This window comes from Anolis carolinensis, chromosome 6, assembly GCF_035594765.1.
Source record: "Anolis carolinensis isolate JA03-04 chromosome 6, rAnoCar3.1.pri, whole genome shotgun sequence".
NCBI classification, from domain to species: Eukaryota; Metazoa; Chordata; class Lepidosauria; order Squamata; family Dactyloidae; genus Anolis; species Anolis carolinensis.
In genome coordinates this window covers 117,148,742-117,172,185 of record NC_085846.1, presented here as the reverse complement: position 1 = coordinate 117,172,185, position 23,444 = coordinate 117,148,742, and the positions used below count along the sequence as shown (strand labels likewise).

General features: G+C 43.1%; 3 protein-coding genes across 11 annotated transcripts in view; 1 reads left to right on the top strand and 2 right to left on the bottom strand.

The window, feature by feature from the left end:
• The window catches only part of klhl18 (kelch like family member 18), a 33,654-nt gene extending 18,343 nt beyond the window's left edge, over nucleotides 1-15,311 (bottom strand). For both annotated transcript variants that reach the window (XM_003229281.4, XM_008123276.3), the window contains exons 1-3: nucleotides 15,063-15,311; nucleotides 4,355-4,485; nucleotides 3,101-3,241 (exon numbers count right to left, since the gene is read on the bottom strand). In XM_003229281.4, coding sequence (XP_003229329.1) covers nucleotides 3,101-3,241; nucleotides 4,355-4,485; nucleotides 15,063-15,203 — 413 coding nt within the window. In that variant the 5' untranslated portion in view covers nucleotides 15,204-15,311. The remainder of the gene's footprint in view (nucleotides 1-3,100; nucleotides 3,242-4,354; nucleotides 4,486-15,062) is intronic.
• The window catches only part of LOC100555440 (D-serine dehydratase), a 459,449-nt gene that overhangs the window by 140,886 nt on the left and 295,119 nt on the right, over nucleotides 1-23,444 (bottom strand). The gene's annotated exons all lie outside the window — the stretch shown is intronic.
• Nucleotides 15,358-23,444, top strand: part of kif9 (kinesin family member 9) — a 31,366-nt gene continuing 23,279 nt past the window's right edge. Inside the window, exons 1-6 of one of the 7 annotated variants that reach the window (XM_062957783.1) lie at nucleotides 15,358-15,521; nucleotides 17,899-18,005; nucleotides 18,489-18,654; nucleotides 19,003-19,109; nucleotides 21,451-21,675; nucleotides 23,304-23,387. In XM_062957783.1, the coding sequence (XP_062813853.1) occupies nucleotides 17,910-18,005; nucleotides 18,489-18,654; nucleotides 19,003-19,109; nucleotides 21,451-21,675; nucleotides 23,304-23,387 (678 nt within the window). In that variant the 5' untranslated portion in view covers nucleotides 15,358-15,521; nucleotides 17,899-17,909. The other 6 variants (XM_062957778.1, XM_062957782.1, XM_062957779.1 and 3 more) reach the window with 6 other exon arrangements.

Below are 23,444 nucleotides of genomic sequence, written 5' to 3'. Positions count from 1 at the left end.
CAAACAGCACCAGGGAAGCTTAGAGCGGCACGCCTAACTTCCTGAGAGGCCCCGCATTTTTCAAATTCCCTTTCTCTGACCAACAAAGAAGCATGCTGCTGTACTTCCTTCTTCTCCCAACAAATGCCTGGACAGGATTCCACAAACAACTGGACCCAAGGTTCTAAGGCTGGCCACTCAAAGAGTCTTATCTTCCGCGTTTTGACCTTTATCTCAGGCTCATTTTGAGGAGGCATCTGTGCCGGAGGGGCCAGACCTTTTTTTGAACCCGAAAAGAATGCAAAGTGTTTTGAAAAGAGAAAGGCGGCAGCTGCCATTTGGATGAGAAGGGAAGCCCTGCCTCCCGTGCCAAGGGCTCAGGTTGCTGAACCTGTGCAAGAGGGATGTCCAAGGCAATGGGCCTTCCTTGTAACGAGGACCTCGAACTTAGAATTCTAGAGTTGGAAGGGATCACAAGGGTCACCCAATCCCACCAAACAAACAAAGCAACTGGAATTGAGGTCGTTCTTATTTATCTATATTAGATCTAAAGGAACACTCTCCTGATGTTCTTGATTGTGTTGATATTTAAGCTGTTCATAGCAGGCATTTATCATAGGGACTGTGGACGGGGAGAGAGAAACAGCAGGAATTAAAGCAATTCCTTGCCACAAAGGCCCCATCTACACTGTCCTTATATCCCAGGATCTTATCCCAGGATCCTCTCACCTCGGCAGGAGTCTACCATATACCATAAAACTGTGGACAAGTCTACATAGGGACCACCAAGCACAGCAGCATTGACCAGACATGAATCCGGAACATGAAAGGCACTGCAGACTGATTCAACCAGAGAAGTCAGCCATAGCAGAGCACTTGACGAACCAACCTGGACATGGAATACTATTTGAGAACACAGAAATGCTGGACCACTCCGACAACCACCACGTCAGCCTTTGAAATCCACAAGCAGGTGGACGATTTCAACACAAAGGAGGAAATCATGAAAATGAACAAAACCTGGCTACTAGTATTAGAAAGCTCCAAAATCAGGACAGTAAATAAATAATAACACTCTGAAAACAGGGGAATTCCCAACAGGAAGCAATCAGGGCCAGCTCTCAACACCTCTCAACAAAGGATTTTCCCAGGCAGGAAGCAGCCAGGCTTTGAAGCTGAAAGGCTATTCAATGCTAATCAAGCTGGCCAATTGCAACATTCACACTTGCCTCAGGCAGACAATTCTTTCTCCCACCCTGGACATTCCACAGATATATAAACCTCACTTGCCTAGTTTCCAACAGATCTCACAACTTCTGAGGATGCCTGTCATAGATGTGGGCGAAACATCAGGAGAGAATGCTTCTGGAAAATGGCCAGACAGCCCAGAAAACTCACAGCAACCCAGTGATCTCAGATTATATGGCAGTGGAGACTCATAAAACAGTTCAAAGCAGATAACCAAGGATCAGATCCTGGGCTATAACGACAGTGTAGACTGGGCCTTCATTAACAAATATTTGTCTGACCAAATTGCATGCTTCCATAATTAGTAATACGTGTGTAGGATAACTATGAAACACCATTTCCCTGGTTAGAACATTGTGCAACACACCTTTGGTTTTTTTACCCTGCTACGGCTTTCCTAGCCAGTGACATATGACAAAATTACAACCCTATCAAAGAACAGTTACAGGGACATGATGTCAGGATGGACGCCGAAGCAATAAAGATAGCTAGATTCTCTGCCAGATTTCCTCTTTTTCGAAAAACATGCCACGGGAAAAAGCACTGTTTGATTAGATTACTCGACCTCTCCCCTGCAAGGCATTTTTATAGCCTTTGGTCTTCAGGCTACAGAGATTAACTTTATGGAAGATGAGAATATTCTCAAAGAACAACGGCTTAGCATTTGTGTGGTTTATTTTATTTGGAGAAAGTGGTGCTCCAAAAAGAATGGATGATCCCTATGCAGCAGGCATGGGCCAACTTCAGCTCTCCAGGTGCTTTGGACATCAAATCCCACAATTCCTAACAGCCTACTGGAATCAGCCCTAGCTTCTGCCAACCTAGCTGTTCGAAAGCATGCAATGCGAGTAGATCAATAGGTGCCCCAGGTAGACATGTTGGCAACAAGATCAGAAATGTCTACCTACAACAGGCACCACGGCATGGAAAAACAGAACAAGAGCACTTCCCCATGGCCGGAGTTGAGCATTGCCTCCAGACGCCAGAGATGAAAAAGGGGAAGGCCTTTTTACCTTGTCTGTGTAGTTGTATGTCGTTGGGTTCACTGTGTAATAGGCATTGAATTTTTGCTTATATGTGTACTGTAATCTGCTCTGAATCCCTCCAGGGAGATAAAGTGGAATATAAATAAAGTGTATTATTATTATTATTATTATTATTATTATTATTATTATTATTATTACACCTATATCCAAACAGAAACAAATTTTTCACCCATTATACTTCTCATCTTCACAGTGGGAATGCCAGCATCTCATGGAAAAACCTTCACTGAGGTATGTTTCTCCATATTAATAATATTATACTTTATTTATATTCCGCTTTATCTCCCTGAGGGGACTCAGAATGGATTGCAGGTATATATATGACAAATGCTCAATGCCATTATACAACTGACAGAGATAGTACATAAACAGAGGAGAAGCTCCCCTCTTTTCATCTCTGGCATCTGGCAGTGCTCTACTGGACCATGGGGAGGTGCTGTTGTTTCATGTTGTTTCATTTTCCATGCTGAGGAGCCTATTGTCCATGGACTCCTTTCCTGGTCGGATTTGTGCCGGCATTTTTTTCAAGACGCCTTTCACCTTCCTGCCAAAGTGGTACCTATTTATCTACTTACACTGTTGTTTCCGAATTGCTAGGTGAGCAGAAGCTGGGCTTATGGTGGGAGCTCACCCTGACCTGGCTTGAACCACCAACCTTCGGCAGGATCTTCTCTAGCAGGCGTTTAAACCGCTGTGCTAGCACAGCCACTTAAAAGGTGCAAAAGGTGTTTGAAAGGGGAACTGGCAATTTTGGAGCCTTCGCCTCTTTTGCCAGGAGCACCATTCAGCTCAGCCTGCTTCCTCCAGAGGAAGTCCCATCTCCTCACCTCTCTCTGAGGAAGGAGCAGCAGGCATCCTTGATGTTCTGCAGCTGCAGGAAGCTGGCTCCCATCAACAAGGACTGGACATTCTGCTGGTCTATCGCCAAGTGACCGTTGTAGGCAAAGTTGATCAGAGCTTCTAGTGCGCTAAGCCAGATAAAGAGAAGCGGGGAAGAATCAGCAGCATTCAACACTCACAACTAATACCACATCAAATTATATATCTCAAAGGGGGGAAAGTACAAAATGGGCAAATATTATAAAATATGTTGTTGAATAACAACAACAACTTTATTTTTGTATCCCACAACCATCTCCCTAAGGGGACTCGGGGCGGCTCACATGGGGCAAGGCCCAACAACACAGTAAAAAATGGAAGTTACATAAAATGCAATTCACAATATAAACAGAATAAAACAACAGCATTTCATAATAAAAGTAGCACCAACCAGCAACCAATTCATTTATCTCTTGAAGGGTGGATGGGCAAATTACAGCATAAGGATAAGTTGGTAAGTAAAGTGCGTAAAAATTATAGCAGCAGATCAGAGCAGTAAAATGTGCAAGGACAGATGGTTGATCTCAGTTCGGGCTAATTGTCTAAAGGACTGTCTATTCAAAACCACAACAGAACATCCAGGTCTTTAATTCTTTTCGGAAGGTGGATAGGGAGGGTGCAAGTCGAAGGCTTTCATGGCCTCAATCACTGGGTTGCTGTGAATTTTCTGGGCTGTATGGCCATGTTCCAAAAGCATTCCCTCCTGCAATAGATGTGGGCGAAACATCAGAAGAGAATGCTTCTGGAACATGGCTAAATAGCCTGGAAAACTCATAGGTAAAAAGGTAAAGGTTTTCCCCTGACGTTAAGTCCAATCGTGACCGACTCTGGGGGTTGGTGCTCATCTCCATTTCTAAGCCGAAGAGCCGGCGTTGTCCGTAGACACCTCCAAGGTCATGTGGCCGGCATGACTGCATGGCGCGCCGTTACCTTCCCGCCGGAGCGGTACCTATTGATCTACTCACATTTGCATGTTTTCGAACTGCTAGGTTGGCAGGAGGGAAAACTCATAGCAACCCTATTATATATGATAGGAGTGGCACAAGCAACAGAATTAATTCAACAATGCATTAATTCCAACATGTATATCCACCCTAATTCATTTATCCACAAGGATTGGGCAACTGCTTGGTCTGGAAGGCTGAGAAATGCCAGAGCGACCCATGGAGGGAAATGCGGCTGAACCCCAACTGCTCCTGTACCTTGGGTCCATGCCCTGCATGACAATCTCGTCTTGCTTGCACTCCATCATGTCGTTCGTGAACATGGCGTGGAAATACGGGATCGAAGCTGCCAAGACAATCCGGTGGGCGCTAAACTTGTGGTCTCCGACCTGAAAAAGAAATAGGAGATGGCAGCTATCAGTCATTTGGTGGGAAGGGACCTATGGCAAGGCGGCAAGCTCCAGGGAAAACGCAGGTTTACACTGAGAAAGTTTCTGGCTGTATCCTTGGCATCTCAGGTTAAAAGGACTTTGGAAACAAAGCCTTCCTAGTATCTGCTAACAGCCTTTAGAACAGGTATGGGCAAACTTCGGCCCTCCGGGTGTTTTGGACTTCAACTCCTACAATTCCTAACAGCCAGTATTTTAAAATTCAGTTAAAATCCATTAAAACATATTCAAAATTAAAAACCACAGCATCCCCTGACTCATATTATGTATTACTAATATGTAAAATATATTATGAGTTTGTAAATGTTTGCTATACATGGAGACTTTTGGGACACCCAGTATATTCTTTCTTAACAGAACACAGCCAGGTAAACACAGCCAGGTAAAAGAGCAAAAAGATTCATTTTCTTATAAATGAGAGATTAATGCTAATTTTAAAAAATACAAAGTTCCAGATCCCTCATTGGGTTTATATGTTAATCCTGCTTGGCAACCCTTGCTCATGTTTTGCTTTTAAGATGGTTTTAGTAAGGTGGTTTTGAGAGCAGAAGGCAAGTCAAAGAGAAGAGGCAAACACCACCTCGTTTCACCTCCGAAAACAGGATGTACCTTGCTTTTAATTATTGCTCTGTGTAACAAGAGACTATTCTCCGCCTCAGCCGAGCAGAGCTGCATGTTAATAAGACCTTTGCACAGGGATGCCTTTGAAGGAGGACACTGTAGGTGCCCTGAAAGATGCCAGACCTGCAGCTCAAAATAGGCTCCGAAGACAAGGAAGTCTTTGTCGTCTTAATCCCCAAAAGGGCCCTCTGAGATTTGCATTTGAGTTATGAATTTGTCCTGCAAGGGAGGACTGGAACAAGCAAACAAGCAGCAAGGCACCAAATGTACTGGGACGGGGACATGAATCAGCCTGGACTCAGGAAAGAAAGTTAAAAGCCATAATGTACTATATCATCTATCCACTGGGGTTTGGATCCAGACCTCCCTGTGGATACCCAAATTTCTTGTTGCTTAAGTCCCATTGTATACCACCACCACCATCACTGGTGATCACTCGTGTCCGAGTCTGATTGCCTTCCAGGTGTAGGGTCTTGGCGGTGGGTCCATAGGTGACTGTAGAGACCTATTCTTTTTTTTCCAATAATTTTTATTGAAGGATTTTCCTAGGGATAGGGGGGAGGGGGAGAGGGGAGGGAAAAAAAACACCCAAATGGGGTAAGGAGGGGGAGTGATATGATAAAAGCTGAAAAAAAGAGGGAGGGGAAAAAGAAGAGAAAAAAAAGTCAAGAGAGAAAAAAAGGAAAAAAAGTCGAGTTTCCTTTCTTCATTAAGGTGGGGGTGGTGCAAGAAAAAAAATGCAAAAGAGTATAAGGGAATAAATTCAGCAAAAAAAAAAGTCCATCATGCTTCTCTTTACTGTATCCTATTGTGTATCCAGATTTGTTGTATGTAGGGTTCAGATAAGCAGCTTAGTCTTGTTTTCTTTCATCCATTCTTTAAATACAGTCTAGTCGGTCTTTTTTCTAGCCTTTAACTGCATTATTGCAATCCGTGAGGTCAGTTCGTCCATATTCATGATGCTCAGCATCTTCTCTAGCCATTGGTCCTTTGTTGGTGTCCCTGTGGATACCCAAATCTCTTGTTTCTCAAGTCCCATTGTATACCACCACCACCATCACTGGTGATCACTCGTGTCTGAGTCTGATTGCCCTCCAGGTGTTGGGTCTTGGCGGTGGGTCCATAGGTGACTGTGGAGCCCTATTCTTGACCTGCAGGTTCTTTCTTCCGCAATAAGGCTATCAATTTCCAGACGGAAGGCGGTCCTGGTCAGGGTTGGCTTGATGCTCCCTCTTCCTCTTGACACATTTCCCCCTTTCGCCCTCCATTCGTGCCTCTTCGAATTCCACAGCACTCTTGGTCACAGTTGACCTCCAGCTAGAGCGCTTAAGGGCCAAGGCTTTCCAGTTCTCAGTATCTCTGCTACAGTTTTTAAGGTTAGCTTTAAGCCAATTTTACATCTCTTTTCCAGTCCACCAACATTCTATTTTCTGTCCTTGAGTTGGCAGTAAAGTAACTGCTTTGGGAGACAGTGATCTTTGGGCATTCGGACAATGCGGCCTTCAGTCCAGCGGAGTTGATGGCGGAGGATCATGGCTTCAATGCTGGTGGCCTTTGCTTCTTCCAGAATGCTGATATTTGTCCTCCTGTCTTCCTAAAAGATTTGCAGGATTTTTCGGAGGCAACACTGATGGAATCATTCCAGGAGTTGAGTGTGACATCTGTAGACGATCCACATTTTGCAGGCGTATAACAGGGTTGGGAGGACAATAGCATTATAGGCAAGCACCTTGGTCTCCCTACGGATGTCCCAATCCTCAAATGCTCTCTACTTCATTCGGAAGAATGCTGCACTCGCAGAGCTCAGGCAGTGTGTTATTTCAATATCGATGCTGACTTTTGTGGAGAGGTGGCTGCGAAGGGAGTGGAAATGATCAAAATTTTCTAACGTTACGCCATTAAGCTATATTTCTGGCATTACAGAGGGATTGGCTGGTGTCTGCTGGAAAAGCACTTTGGTTTTCTCTATGTTCAATGAGAGGTTGAGCTTCTCGTATGCTTCTGCAAAGGCATTTAGAGTGGCTGGTAGGTCTTCTTCTGAATGAGCACAATGTTATGGTCAGCATATTGGGACAATAACACATCCCTGTTTGACTCTTGATTCCACCTTAAATGGGTCACTTTGGGAGCCATTGCAGTCCAAGACTGTTGCCATCATTTCATCTTGGAAGAGCCGCAGCATATTCACGAATTTGTCAGGGCATCTGATTTTTTGGAGGATGATCCAGAGAACATTGCGATTCACCGTGTCGAATGCCGTTGCAAGGTCAATGAATGCTATGTACAGAGGTTGGTTTTGTTCCCTGCATTTCTCTTGCAGCTGTTGTGCAGTAAAGATCATATCCACTGTTCCTCGATATCAAAAATCTTTGGTTGCTTAAGTCCCATTATATACCACTGAGTCATCAGATGGTGTCCATTATATAAAATGATGTATAACTCAAATGAGTGTTGGAGAAAGTGAAGGATCTGTGAAATGGCCAGGAGGTTACATCAGGGGATGACTACACATCAGCTCCATGGTAACGTCTGCTTTTACGGTTTTTAGAAAAATATTTTCGAGAGATGGATGGTTAAATCCATAGATGCAGAACCTGTGGATACTGAGGGCGGACTGTATATTGTTTTCTTTTTAACAAATGTGTTAAATCCTATTAAAAGTTTAGTATGATAAACACTGAGGAACCTATCTGTGAAATGATTGGTACCAGAAATATTTAAGATGTCTCTTTCCTAAATTTGCAGATACATACATAATGAGAGATCCATATTTGCAGTGACATACATAATAAAATATCTAGAAAGGACCCAATTCTAAACACAAAGTTAATGTATGTTTCAGATAAACCTTATACACATAGCATGATGGTAATTTTATACAATATTCTAAGTATTTCATGCAAAACGTTTGTGTACAGAAAACTATCAGAAAGCAAAGGTGTCTCAGGTAACAATATTTTGGAGTTTTTGGAATTCTTTGGTTTTATCTGTTTTGATTTTTGCAAGCCATCTTGATTCCAAGAGCTTGGGAAAAGCCAAGGGAAAAATGACAGCCCAGTCCCAGAATTAATTCAAATATTTGCAAAGCAGAGTTATAGAGACTTCATGGATTCAAAATATAGAAACTGTCGTTTTGTAATTTTTATTATCTTAAACAAAATTGAGGAGGGTTGCCGAACACTGGTTGCATTCAATATTGGAATTAGAGACCTTAGGTTACAAAACTAAGTCTGTATCTCTGGCTTGCATAAGGAAAAGAGAGAGTCTGGAAGTCATGTTAAGCAATCTGGAATTTACACGGCTTTGATGGAAATTTGCACGGTTCCCTTTCTACTCTTGTGGGTAAATGACATGACTAATCACTGATCCAAATAAACCAGCCCAATCTGTAGAGCTGCTTCAATAATAATCTGCCATTTGCAATTCCACCAACCTTCCTGAATATTTTATTTGATGTATGCCTGGTGAAGTATTTCTTTTAGCATCTGATCTTAATTGTGCCAGCTCTTCCTTGTCTTTTTGATGTCCTAGTAGCATGGACTCGAGCTCTCAGGGGATTTCATAATCTGCAATTTCCTGAAGGTCACAAAAACGAGTTTCCTGTCATCCTGCATTGCCGGAGAGGCCTTCCGCTGCTTTTTCAGGCTTCAGTATGTTCCTGAAAGACCCATTCAAGAGTTAACCCAGTTTGCTTTCACAGCAAGAAAATCGGCAAAAGGACATTATGCCCCAGAGGACAGAAGACGTTTGCTCTCTCAAGGAAAAATCCTCCATTCTGTGCAAAGTCAGCTAGGATCCAAATATCCATCACTGAAGAATGATGACAGGGGAATAGAATGACATGTACTGTACATGGATTTTTTAAAAGGTCTACTTAATAACCATGAAAGACAAAGCCACCTCTATCTAAAGCAAGTGCCGCAATGCTTTCCCAAAAGGTGATAAGATGGAAGATTGTTATCAATAATTGGGGAAGTGCACCATGAAAAAGACAAGGATGGAGGACCAAAATATTTTGCTACCCAAGGCTGAAAAACATGGAGCATTGTCATAATAATAAGTATATCCAAGGATGGCTAGGCAGCATGTCTCACAAGCCCTCTCTCCAAGTGCCAATATACATTAAATGCGATATATTAAAGTATGACTCACCAGCAGCAATGGCCTGTGAATACGCACTGATCTAAGGACTAGCACTTTAAGTAGCACTGGCCTCGACTTGATGTGAATTTTAACAGAACGCAGACACATTTTAAAATCCTGTATTCTTCCCAACAGCAGAGTAAATGAGGTATAAATGTAAAGCAGTGTTTCTCAAACTCTGTTCCTTCGGGTGTTTTGGACTTCAGTTCCCAGAAATCCCAGCCAGCTTACCATCTGGGAACTGAAGTCCAAAACACCTGAAGGATTTGTGGGAGCTGAAATCCAAAATACCTGGAGAAGCAGAGTTTGAAAAACACTGGTTTAAAGAAACCATGGTAAGAATTACAGGGATTTTTGGTGCTACCAACAGCACAACCCCTTTGTCATGCAGCCAGTCCATTGAAATCAGTGAGACAAGCCAGATGCATCTACATTTTGTGATGCTCTTAACATCTTGACCCAAGTCACACAATGACAGCACAGATGCTTAAAGAAAAATGATGCTCTTGTTTGATGGATGCAGATAAGGATTTTGTAAAAAAAAAAAAAAAACCTAAGCAGGCATCTGGTGGTTAATGGCTTACAAAGAAAGGTCTCTTAATAGTATGTCTGCATCCTATCCTTTCATTCCTATGCTTTTATACTGTTTTAAATCAAATATGTAATTGTATAGCTTCTTGGATGTTCTTCACCTTTTTGTTATTAGGGGTTTGTTTATTTGTTTTTGTTTTGTTTTAATTGTATGTTGTAAACAGCCTTGTGTCCCATTCTAGGAGAAATGTGGATATAAATTAAAGAAATGAATAAAAAAGGATTAAGCCAACGATTTGCACTGCTTGTGTTTAGAGTAGGACTCCACTTTCCAGAGATGTGAACACTGCAAATATAGCCAGAGTGGGGATTATGTGACTCCCCGGAGCTTGTTAGCCTACAATCTCCAGGAAAGGTGACGGATGTGAGCCTTGTAGTTCAAAAACAAACTGGAAGCCTATATATTCCACTTGCACACCTCAGAATACAGGATGCTGGGAATAAATACCAAGGAAATGCTATTAGTTAGTGAGTTTCTCTAGCGCCACTGAGGTACTTGCCATTGAAACGGAAACCTCAGTGTAGCCAGATCTTAGGTCAGATCCAAAATCAAGTTCTTATGCTCAGAGGCCTCTCCTATTCTATAATGAAAGAGTGCAAGAGGCTGAAATCTGCCCTCGTCTTCAGGAGGATCATAAGGTTAAAGCTGGGGAATCTTGACTTTAAACCATGGTGAACATATCTGATACGAGGTACAGGAAAACTGCTCCATTGTACCAGCTGGAGCCAAAGTGCACACAACTCTGCTTTGTACTAGCAATGCACTGATAAGGAGACAAGTATTCATTTTCAGGATCATTCTGGAGTTGGTTATCCCATATGCTGGAGCCACACAGACTGCTGTGGTTTGTGCGCAAGGGATGAGGCTGGGCTGGCATCCAAACCCCACATCCACAGGCCACCCATAAACATAAAAATCAAGCACAGCAATGAATTATTGCTGCCACCAACCTGAGATTCAAAAACTTCTTGAATAACCTGCAACACATTCCTAAGAGATTGCATGCTTTGTGGTGACTCCAAGGGTAAGGCTATGCAAAAGTGGTTGCTCCCATTATTTGGGACTTAAGTCATCGCTGCAGGACTATAATCATTGGGCAGAATAAAGAGGAGAATCTGGTCAAACAAGGTGCTATGATTTTAGAATAGTCGCAAAATGCTGGGAAGGGAAACACGATATCAGATTCACAACATTCTCACTCCAAGGATCTGGCCACAACAGCAATCTTATATAATGGTCTCAACCTCCTCTTTTACTAGTCTAATGTTGCCATTATTCACACTTCAGATCATCAACTAACAAATAGGTTTGGACATTAGACGGTGATTCTGGGGAATAAGGTTTGAATAGTTGCTCCGCCTTGGAAATGCTCTCAGCCTTACAGGCAAGCAAAGGCAGGCACTTTGAACAAATCTTGCCATGAAAATTCTTCGACAGTTCTGATGTAAGGTTCCCGTAACTCAGAAAGAATGCGATGGAATGCAGCAACAATAGATGGTTATCTCTCAAAAAGCGTTTTAGCTATGGATTCAGGATTTGCAAAGAAATAGACTAAATTGCCCCCCTGGAGCTCCTTCCAAGCTTAGCCAAGGACACTTTCAGCCCCAATTCTGGTTTCCTATCATAAACTCAGCTTCAGCGCCATGTTTTTCTTCCTCTACCATGAAGCTGTGGACAAGTCTACATAGGGACCACGAAATGCAGCAAGTGGAGTGTATATATAATTGCACCCTTTACACTTGGTTAACAGACAATTGTTCTTTCTTCCACTGTGGACATTCCACAGGTATACACACTCCACTTGCTGCGTTTGATGGTCCCTATGTAAATTTGTCAACAGCTGTACGGTATGCGGTAGATTCCTGTAGCGGTTAAGATTTTCACTTCCATGGTTTCCCCCTTTCTGTTGGAAGTTAACCACCTACTTGTGGATTTCAGTGGCTACTCTGTGTAGTCTGGCATGATGGTTGTCGGAGTGTCCAGGTTGGTCCATCAAGTGTTCTGCTATTGTGGATCCCTCTCAACAGTTGCAAATCAAGCTTGATCATTGCACCCTTTACACTTGGTTAACAGACAATGGTTCTTCCTTCCACCCTGGACATTCCACAGGTATATGGACTCCATTTGTTGTGTTTGGTGGTCCCTATGTAGACTTGTCCACAGCTGCACGGTATGCGATAGACCTGCAGTGGTTAGCATTTTCATTTTCAAGGTTTCCTCCTTTCTGTTGAAATTGTCCACATGCTTGTGGATTTCAATAGCTTCTCTGTGTAGCCAAGAGTGGTCCAGTATTTCCGTGGACTCAAATAAGTAGAATCTCGCTTATCCAATCTTCACATATCCAACGTTCTGTATTATCCAACAGTCAGCGGGCCTCTCCATGTGCCGGGCGCATGCTGGGAGGGACAAGACGCAGCCAGCACAGACTTTTCCCATTGGGCACAGTATCTGGTCTGCACAGCATCCAGCCTATTACCGTTATCAGAATATTCATATCCCAAGCACTCAAATACCCCAGGGCAATGGGAAAGCAGATGAGATTAAAGCGATGCTCACACAGTGGGACTGAACCTCAAGAAAAACTGTGAGTTAATGCTGCTTTATTATACCACATCTCTCCATATCAGACTCCTGGCAGTTCCAGAGGCCCCAAAGGGGAATAGGGAAATGCCACCATCGAGGAGAGCAACATGAACATGATCAAATCACTTTTATTTATATAATGACAGCACATTTTGTTCTTTTCATATTGCAGAGATGATCACTTGCCTTTTAATGAAAACAAAGAACTACACAAATTACAAACAACTAAAAACAAAATGTATCACCATAACAAGGAATTCAACCAGTTCTTCTCACAAGCAGGATGAGCAACATCCAATTTACAATTTTCACATCCACATACGTAATTTGGCCTTTAATAGGCTTTTCCTTAATCCCTCCTTATTACCCAACATTTTCGCTTATCCAACGTTCTGCCAGCCTGTTAGTGTTGGATAAGCGATATTTTACTGTAATGTTGTATTTGTTTTTAATAACTGGTGTAATTTTTAAAGATGTTTTAATTTTTGGTTTATTTGTTTAAATGTTTATTTAATTGTATGTTGTTTTGCGGCATTGAATTGCTGGCAATGTGTAAGGGTATTCTGAGTCCCCCTCAAGGTTGAGAAGGGCAGGGTACCAATATGGCAAATAAATAAATAAATAAATATGCTGTGTCTAGGTTGGTTCATCAAGTGCTCTGTTATGGCTGACTTCTCTGGTTGGATTAGTCTGCACTGCCTTTTGTGTTCCTTGATTCGTGTCTGGCCAATGCTGCGTTTAGTAGTCCCTATGTAGACTTGTCCACAGCTGCACGTTATGTGATAGCATTTCAGTACTTTCAAACAGTATTCTGTACCCAACTTTTTTCCCCCATCGGGGTTTCAAAGCGACTTGCAAATTCAGCTTTGCTAATAGCACCCTCCACATATGGTTAATCAATTAATGTATTTATTTACTACATTTATATCCTGCCCTTCTCACCCCAAGGGGGATTCAGAGCAGCTTATCATCATCATTGTTGTCGTATTTATTAATTTATATTCTGTTTTTCACCCCGAAGGAGATTCAGAGAAGCTTACAAATTATATGTACATACAATATATTATATTATTAGCATAGCACCATATTAGCATGATATATTGCTATTGTTTACTATACCACTATAGTGTAATATTATTAATATTACATGTAGTATATTGTATTTGTATTATATTGTCTTACATTAAAATATTATTATTAATATTACATACATATATCAATATATATTGATAATATTATAATGTAATACAATATTATACTAATAATAATATAAAATAATAATATTAATTATATATTATATGTTAATTTTTTTCGTGTCAGGAGCAACCGGAGTTCCTTCTGGAGTGAGAGAATTGGCCGTCTGCAAGGACGTTGCCCAGGGGACGCCCGGGTGTTTTGATGCTTTACCATCCTTGTGGGAGGCTTCTCTCATGTCCCCGCATGGAGCTGGAGCTGACAGAGGGAGCTCATCCACGCTCTCCCCAGGTGGGATTCGAACCTGGCAGCCTTCAGGTCAGCAACCCAACCTTCAAGTCACAAGGCTTTTATCCCCTAGACCACCGGAGGCTTCTGTTACTAATAATATTACCATATAATGATATAGTACAATATAGTAATTTAATGCTTATATTGTGCTATGCTAATAATATATTGCATGTACATTTTATTTGTAAGCCGCTCTGAGTCCCCTCCGGAGCGAGAAGAGCGGGATATAAATGTAGTAAATAATAATAATAAATATATATACAGTAGAGTTTCATTTATCCAACACTCGCTTATCCAATGTTCTGGATTATCCAACGCATTTTTGTAGTCAATGTTTTCAATACATCGTGATATTTTGGTGCTAAATTCGTAAATACAGTAATTACTACATAGCACTACTGCATGTTGAACTACTTTTTCTGTCAAATTTGTTTTATAACATGATGTTTTGGTGCTTAATTTTGTAAAATCATAACCTAATTTGATGTTTAATAAGCTTTTCCTTAATCCCTCCTTATCATATTCGGTTATCCAACATTCTGCTGGCCCGTTTATGTTGGATAAGTGAGACTCTACTGTATGTGCATATAATGTTATTATAATGTTATTAGCACAGCATGTTCTTGGGGGGAGGGGCCCCCAACTGATGGCACAGAAGACAAGATGGAACTGTCTTCCTAGCTTCCGCTTTTCGCTCTGGCCCCAGAACATCAGTTGGTGATGAGGGGAGGGACCTCCAGCTGGGAGGCTGTTAACAGCCTGGCTGTTGTTGCCTGGAGGCACCCTCCGCTTGGGAGGTGTTGACCGGCGCTTGAGCAGCACCAGATTCTCTGAAGATGCACAAGTGCAGGCGAAACGTCAGGAGAGAATGTTACGGGGGGAGGGGTCCCTAATTGATGGCACAGGTGCAGGCGAAACGTCAGGAGAGAATGCTGCTGGGGCAGGCCTGGGCCAACTTGGGCCCTCCCTCCAGGGGTTTGGGACTACAACTCCCACAATTCCTAACAGCCGGTAGGCTGTTAGGAATTGTGGGAGTTGTAGTCCCAAACCCCTGAAGGCAGGGCCCAAGTTGGCCTGAGGATGCTTCGCGTACCTTGAGAGTGACGTCGCAGAGCTTCCCCTGCCTCCGTATCTCGCCCATCACGCCGTAGCCCCGGCTGGGCAGGTCCCCCACCGAGAAGTGGACCAAATCCTCCGGGTCCAGCTCCGGGTCTGGGCCCGCCGTTTCCAGCATGGCGCCTCCTCCGCTTCTCCTCCTCCTCCTCCTCCGCTTGGCCTCGCTCGGCCACCGTCGCCGCACCGTTTCCACTGAGAGACTGAGAGAGGTACCGGAAGTGACGTCCCCTTCTTGGCGTGACGCCCCGCCCTCTTTGCGCTTGAAGCCTCGCTGACGTCACCAGGAGGGGCGGGGTTGGAGGAAAGGAAGCGGCGGTTGCCAGGGCAACGGGCCGACGCAGGAAGTGGCGGTCGTCACAGCAACGCAGGAAGACGCGCCTGCGCTCTCGCTCCGGCCGGGTTTGTGCCTCTGAGGGAAACTCATACAGGCCTCAGTGTACAAGTTAAAATATTTATTATTATTATTATTATTATTATTATTATTTATATATTATTTATTTATTATTATTACAGTATTTCTACCCCGCCCTTCTCACCCAATACCGGGACTCAGAGCAGCTTACAATATTATTATTTAATTAGTATTTTATTATTTTTATATATTACTATCTTGGGGACCCGGCGGTGCCCGGGTTATTAGAAGAAGGCCTTGCTTGTTTTGGGCTGTTAGGTAATATCATTTAAGTCTGGTCCATATCCGTTGTTGGCTGGGTTCAGTGCTCTCTGGATAACGGTGAACTATAACTCCCAAAATCAAGGTCAATTTCCACTAACCCCTGCAGTATGTTCAGTTGTTGATGGGGCTTCTCTGTGCCAAGTTTGGTCCCAGTCCATTGTTGATGGAAGTCACAGTATCAGTGAAGGTACTGCAAGTCCCATTATCTGTGGCAAATTTGGTCCAGATCCATCGTTGTTTGGCTTAACAGTGCTCTCTGGATGTAGGTCAAGTACAACTCTTGCAAATCATGATGAATTCTCCCCAAACCTCTTGTTCTGTTGCTGATCAATTCCTCTGTTAACTGTGTGCCATAGGAAATGGTAGGAAAGGGTTAAGTGTGAGAGAGTGGGCGGGGTCATGCAAATTAAGGAACCCTGGGATGTCCATTCTGGAGGAAAAACAACATCTAGGACGAAATTGTCCCCGCATGAAAGCCTTCACTTGGGTGGAGGGCAGAATGGTGTTTGTGGAGGACACTGGCAGGGTTTGGGCTACATGTTCATGGCGCTCACTATAACCTGCATGTCAGTAGAGGGAGGGACATTAGTGTCTCCTGCTCTGTGCAAACTATAGCTGTTTGTGAAGGTGGGAAGTTGTCTATATAAGTGGATGCCTCCTCCACATACACACATAAACATTTCACTTTTATTATGTGTATAGATAGATGTGTATAGAAGACAGATTACTATTATATATTGTAATATATATATAAATAAATGGGGTGCTTCCCAATGCTTCCACTTCTTCATTCTGGGAAGAAGTGACAAGTGGAGTGCCATATCAGGCACGGGCAAACTTAAGTGGCTGAGGGGAAAAAGGAAGGGACCTGCGGCCAGGAATTGTGGGAATTGAAGTCCAAAACACCTGGAGAGTCAAAGTTTGCCCATTCCTGACTTAGATGAAGGGCTAGAAGGCATGATCATCAAGTTTGCAGACGATACCAAATTGGGAGAGCCAATACTCCAGAAGACAGGAGCAGATCTGAAAACGATCTTAACAGATTAGAGAGATGATTGTCTGAAACTAACAAATTGAACCTCTACAGGGACAAATGCAAGAGACTCCACTTAGGCAGAAAAAAATGAAATGCAAAGATACAGAATGGGGGACGATGCCTGGCTCGGCAGCAGGACGTGTGAAAAAGAGTCCTCACGGACAACAAGTTAAACATGAGTCAACAATGTGATGCAGCAGCTAACAAAGTCAATGGGATTTTGGCCGGCATCAATAGGAGTCTAGTGTCTACATCCAGGGAAGTCATGCTACCCTTCTATTCTGCCTTGGTCAGACCACAACTGGAATCACGTTGTGTCCAATTCTGGGCACAGAAGAGAGATGTTGACTGGAAGGTGTCCAGAGGAAGACGACTCAAAGGATCAAGGGTCTGGAGAACGAGAGCTATGAGGAGCGACTTAAAGAACCAAGCATGTTTAGCCTGCAGAAGAGAAGGCTGGGAGGAGACACGATGAGGGCCATGGATCAAGATGTGAGGAGAAGTCATAGGGAGGAAGGATACAGGTTTGTTTTCTGCTGCCCTGGAGACTAGGACGGGGACAATGGCTTCAAACTACAGGAAAGGAGAGTCCACCTGAACATGAGGAAGAACTTCCTGATTGTGAGAGCCCTCTGCCCTGGAGTGTGGCGGAGGCTCCGTCTTTGGAGGCTTTGAAATAGAGGCTGGATGGCCATCTGTTGCGGGGGGGGGGGGGGGGGGCTTTGAATGCAATTTTCCTGCTTCTTGGCAGAATGGGGTTGGACTGGAGAGCCCACGAGGTCTCTTCCAACTCTAGGATTCTATGATTCTATGATTTAAAATGGTGCCTATTTTTTCCAGCATGTTCTCAAATCTTTTTTCTAGCATCTCAAATGTTCAAATCTTCCTAAGATTGTGTCCTTTGTGTGTGTCTGGCAGAGGAGGCACAATTAATTTGTCCATTTGTGGGCAAGAAGTAGTTGCTGTCAGTTTGTAATTTGTACTAGGTTACTACTTGCTACATTCCCCACTTTTGCATCCTGATGCAATTTGAAAATGGGAGAAGCTATGTTGTCATTGTTGCTTTTAATTCTCCCTTCCCCCCCCCCTTCATCCCTCAAGCGCCCATCACAATGTCTGCCAGTTTGAAGAGGATCACTGCATTTGCACGAGTCAAGCCAACATCTGACTTTCCACAAGATGTGCTCAAGTTTCGGGCAGACAATAAGGTAGGTTAACATTATAGAGGCCACAAATAGGAGTTTGGTGTTGATGATGAGGATGGTGATGATGGGTGCCCTCAATTCATGTCCAAGTTATGGCCCTAAGACAAATCCATCGTGGGATTTTCTTGGCAAGATTTGTTCCGGGGACTGTTCACCTTTGCCTTCCTTTGAGGCTGAGAGAGTGTGACTAGCAATAACCAAGTGGGGATTTGAGTCCTAATCCAGTGCTGAAAACCAATGCACTATATTGCTTATTTAGATCTGCTAAATTACTCTACTTCTGATGACTTTGGCCCCCATCTACACTGTCATATAATAGAGTTTGGACTGTATAATATGATCAGTGTAGACTCGTATAATGATGATTGAACAGCATTATATGAGACCACACTGCCATATACTTATAATGACAGCGTAGATGGGGCCTTGGACTCATATCTACCTGATTAAATGCTTGCCCTGACTTTCAATTTATCTCTTTTCTAGACTATAGACGTCTTCGTTGAGAGAGATGTCTCGAAAGGCGTTGTCAACAACAAGCAGACAAACTGGTCTTTTAAATTAGATGGTGTCCTCCACAACGCCTCTCAGGATATGGTTTATAATGTGTTGGCCACAGGTCTGGTCAGTCAAGCCCTGAATGGATATAATGGTAAAATTTCACACTGTTATTCTCATATTTATCCATTTCTAGGAATGTAAATATTTTCTCCATCTAACCATCAGGAAGAGCCTCTTTACTGTAAGAGATGTTTGGCAGTGGAATATCATGCCTCTCCATCTTATAAGGTTTTTAAACAATGGTGGATAGACATCTTATTTGCCTGCTCTTGTTAAGGTGAATATTAAAGCTATGTTTGTTGAGGTGGAGGGAGGATTACACACGAAGCAGCTAAAAATTAATAAATGTTTTAGTGAGGCATTGTGTTCTTGGGAGGCTGGTGTAAAGATCTTGTGGACACAGCCTACCTTTCTAGTGCTTGCTCTCCATCTTTTCTAGGTACTATAATGTGTTACGGGCAAACAGGGGCTGGTAAGACTTACACCATGACAGGAATGACAGAAAGCTATCTCAATCGAGGGATCATCCCCCGAGCCATACAGCAGGTAATTTGGAACATGATACAAAAGATGTGGGTGTTAAGGAGAAACCTGGAAAGGTCATCTCTCTGTGGTCCTGCTATTCCTATTGTTCCTGCTGATCACATCAATGCAGAAAACACCAATGCTGGAGTACAGTTGGTTCTTTCCAACAAAGATTGTAGATCAGAACTGTTTATTAAATTGTCTACAGCAAGCTGACCTTGATGGTGAGAGCTTTGCCTTTTGTTTGGTAAGAAATGTAGGAGTATTTGGTATCCATAGCAGAGTTTCCTGAAACATCAGGAAAGAAGATGACCATACAGTCTGGAAAACTCACAGCAACCCAGTGTAGCTAGTGCTATATATGAGCTTATGGTAGGAAACTGGAGAGCAAATATGCATGATGCTGTGGTGAGGTTTAAAAAGAGTAAACACTTGTATTGTTATAGGTTATACATTTCAGATGAAAGAGTAGAAAGACAAAGGAAGTTACCTAACATAGGTAAAAGAGTCCCTAATGCTGATTCTCATGTCTGTTGTACAAGGCATCCTGAGACAGAGGAGCTTCATTGTGCTTCCTTCTCAGACAAATGGAAACAGAACTCTAAAGACTTCTGGGAAAGAAGAGTGAAATGACCTCTTCATGCAGGCTGATAGCAAAACACCTTGAGTTGCATAGATCTAGAAAGCAGAGAAAACAAGTCAGGAGCCATGTACTAGAGTAGGCCTGGGCAAACTTTGGCCCTCTAGGTGTTTTGGACTTCTGGCCAATGAAGCCTTCCCCGCCCCTTGGTTTCCAGATACCCCATATTTCACCGCGTAATATTCACACACCCATTTTTGGGTTGGCAAAATGTGTATTTTGTGTTCCTCACATAATAGTTGCAGAGCCATTCGGGGCTGAGCCTTCCTTCCATCCCTCTGTCTGTCCTTTGAAGGCAAGGTAGTTTACAAATTTTTAAATGGAGTTCTCTAGAACAGTGGTTCTCAACCTGGGGTCCCCAGATGTTTTTGGCCTACAACTCCCAGAAACCCCAGCCAGTTTACCCGCTGTTAGGATTTCTGGGAGTTGAAGGCCAAAAATATCTGGAGACCCCAGGCTGAGAACCACTGCTCTAACACTGTACTATTCCCTTCTTCCTCTAAAGAGCTCCATTTCAGATATTGTAAATGGCCTTTGGAGGAAGAAAGAAGGGAGGGTGAGGCTTCTCTTCTCCTTCCTCTGAGGCAAAGCAGTTTAACAAACCAAAGAGTCCGAAATGTAGCTGTTTATTCTTGGTAATCTCTTCTCCTTCTCTTTTGAAGGTAAGGCATTTCATTAAAAACAAATTAAAGAATCAAAGGCAGATTTTTTCCTTGCATAATAGTCGCACCCCCCTTTTGATGGAAAAGCGGGGGAGGTGCAAGTATTATGTGATGAAATATGGTATATTGGACCATAACTCCCATCATAGTGCCAGAATTGTGGGTTTTGTGGTTCAAGCCATCTGAAGAGTTTTTGGGGTGAAGTGGTTAGATTCAAGTATCTCTACTTTCTGGGTGGGATAATCCAGTTGTACAGTGCTTTCACGTTTTGTGTTCTATCCTTCTGTGCTGGTACAGCTGTACCAGAACCTTCTACTTTACTTTCTTGCTGCAAATGTTTGCAATCCTAGGACAGGCCACCTGTCGATCACCATTAAGTTTGGTTCCGCCCCTTGTTCAGGGCTCTGGGAGGGAAGGAGCCATTTTTAAGTTAGTCTCTCTTAGGAAGCTCAGCTATAGGACGTAGACCAACTCGTCCCGTAGAAAAGCTTCATATACCAGAACACCATGGATATTGACTGTCAGAGGATACAGAACAACAGCACAGAAACATCTGCAAGCCTTAGCTGGTAGGTCCACTCGACAACCAGACGCACTTGGGAGTCGGCAGTGGGTCCCAGACCAGCTAGGCCCAGATAATAGATAGCTTGGGAGGGGTTATAAGAGGGTTTTCACAGTTATTCAAAGCCAATCGCCTGTCCTGTGGGGACAAGACTCCTTGAAGATTTATTATTTGTTCGTCAATAAAGACTTTGTTATTTCTTTAAAGACCCCAAGGCCATCTTTTCAGGGAATTTCCTCAACAACCTTTCTTTAGGCACCCTGGCTTCCCGCTGGGCGTAAAGCGTACATCCTATATAATAGACAATCAGTCACAGGCCCAGCACGTGACATAACACCTTCCTATCCATTTTATGCAGGAGAAAATCTTACTCTGTGGAGCCCCTAGTCAGTAAGCCCTCTTTCCCCACTAAGAAAGAAAAAAGGTATAAATAACCTATTTGCATCTTTTTAAAAATCTGATCTGTTTGAGGCAAAGCTTCCAATCCTTCTCTTGCAGGTCTTCAAGTCAGTGGAGGAACACGGGAGCCAGTTCATCACCGTACGGATTTCTTACATGGAGATCTACAACGAGACCATCTTTGACCTTCTCTCCATGATGCCCTTGGGAGCAGCCATGGATGTGCCTCTGTCTGTCGTAGAGAGCCCCTATGGGGTCTCCGTGAAGGGCTTGACTATACATCCTGCCCCAACTGAAGAAGTGGCTTTAAATCTCTTGTTTGAGGTAAGATCATCTCCCGGTCATCTTCCCTGGAAGGGAAGGAGACTTGCACAGAGGAGAGAACGCATTTACAGAATCCACATTTTCCCTCTGGATCAGCCCCAGTTATAATCAAGCCCAGCTCTATATGACCATTGGGAACATTTTGACCATTGTGGCTGCCTTTAGAGAAGTCATAGCATAGCATTATCAAATCAAGCCATGGCTAAACCCTCAGGCTGGATCTACACTACTATATAGTCCAGCTCAAAGTGGATAATCTAGGATTAGAAACTGGAATATATGCCAGAGTAGATGGGACCTCACTAGAGGCCCAAATTACTAAACAGAGGCTGTTGTACTTTGGACAGATTGTGAGATCAGCTGAGACTGGGGAAAATGGAAATGTTGAAGCCAGTGGGAAAAAGAGAAAGAACACATTGAAAGCGGCTTGATTTAGTTAAGAAATCCGTGGACCTGAATTTGCAAGATCACACCCATCATAAATGGGACTCGTGTAAATCTCTCGTTCACAGGGTCACTGTAACAGGAAGTTGATTTGATAGCACGTAATAACAACAGTACTTCATGTTGTATGAGACTTTCCAGGTATTCTTTCATTCTGGGTTTGTCCCCATGTTATCCACTACTGTTCTTGGGCTCGCAGCATGCGAGAAATAACCTGCTCTTTCTCCCTTCACCTGTGATTTGGACAATTTTTGTATGGATTTTAGGAAGAAATTTCAATTGGCACAAGTGCAGAGTTTTTTTTCTTAACTACATAACTGGATGGGATGCATGTGTTTTTTTGTTTGCATTCCCATTATGCCCAGGAAGGAAATGGGTCGGTTTCCTCTGCCCACACACTATTTTTCCAGTAACAGCTCCCCGCCCTATTCTCGTCATTAGTGAAATTTGAAGACTAAGGCCCCTTCCCCACAGCTGAATAAAATCCCACACTATCTGCTTTGAACTGGAATGTGGACTCAGATAACCCAGTTCAAAGCAGATATTGTGGGATTTTCTGCCTTGATATTCTGGGGGCCCTTCCACACAGCCCTATATCCCAGAATATCAAGGCAGAAAATCCCACAATATCTGCTTTGAACTGGGTTATCTGAGTCTACACTCAAATAATGTGGGATGTTATGCCTTGATATTCTGGGGTATAGGGCTGTGTGGAAGGGCCCCTAGAGACTGAGAGCAAGAATAGTGTTATAGTAGAGTTATGATTCAATGTATCATTGTGTTAGGAAACACCATAACTAAGAGCTTTTAAATAAACAGAACAGTATAATAACTCAGTGGGATTGTAGAGAGAAATGTGGCTTCTAGGCTGCTTGGTGTAAAAGTGCCTGAAATAGGAATAGGTGGTCTCCCATTGCAGTCTTAACCAGGGCTTGCCCTTCCCAGCTTTCAAGATCAAACAGGATACCTTGGGATATTTAGGCCTGTGCGCATGTGCCTTCAAGACATCTGTTGGCTTATGGAGACCCAGTGAATGTCATAGACAGACAAGGAAAGTTCACAGGAACATTTTCATGAGTGACATCAATAAATTACATTTGAAAAGTAAACATTCCAAGTTTGAGTCACCTGTTTCAGATGACCCATTAGGATTTTATTTCTCTCATTTTCCCTTCCTTTTTCAGGGCAACCTCAACCGGTCTGTTGGCCAACACGCTCTGAACACGCGTTCTTCTAGGTCCCACTGCATCTTCACCATTTACATTGAGGTTAGTTCCCGTGGAGTTTCCAGGGTCTGGCTCGCTGCTTCTGTCCCTTCCAAAGTG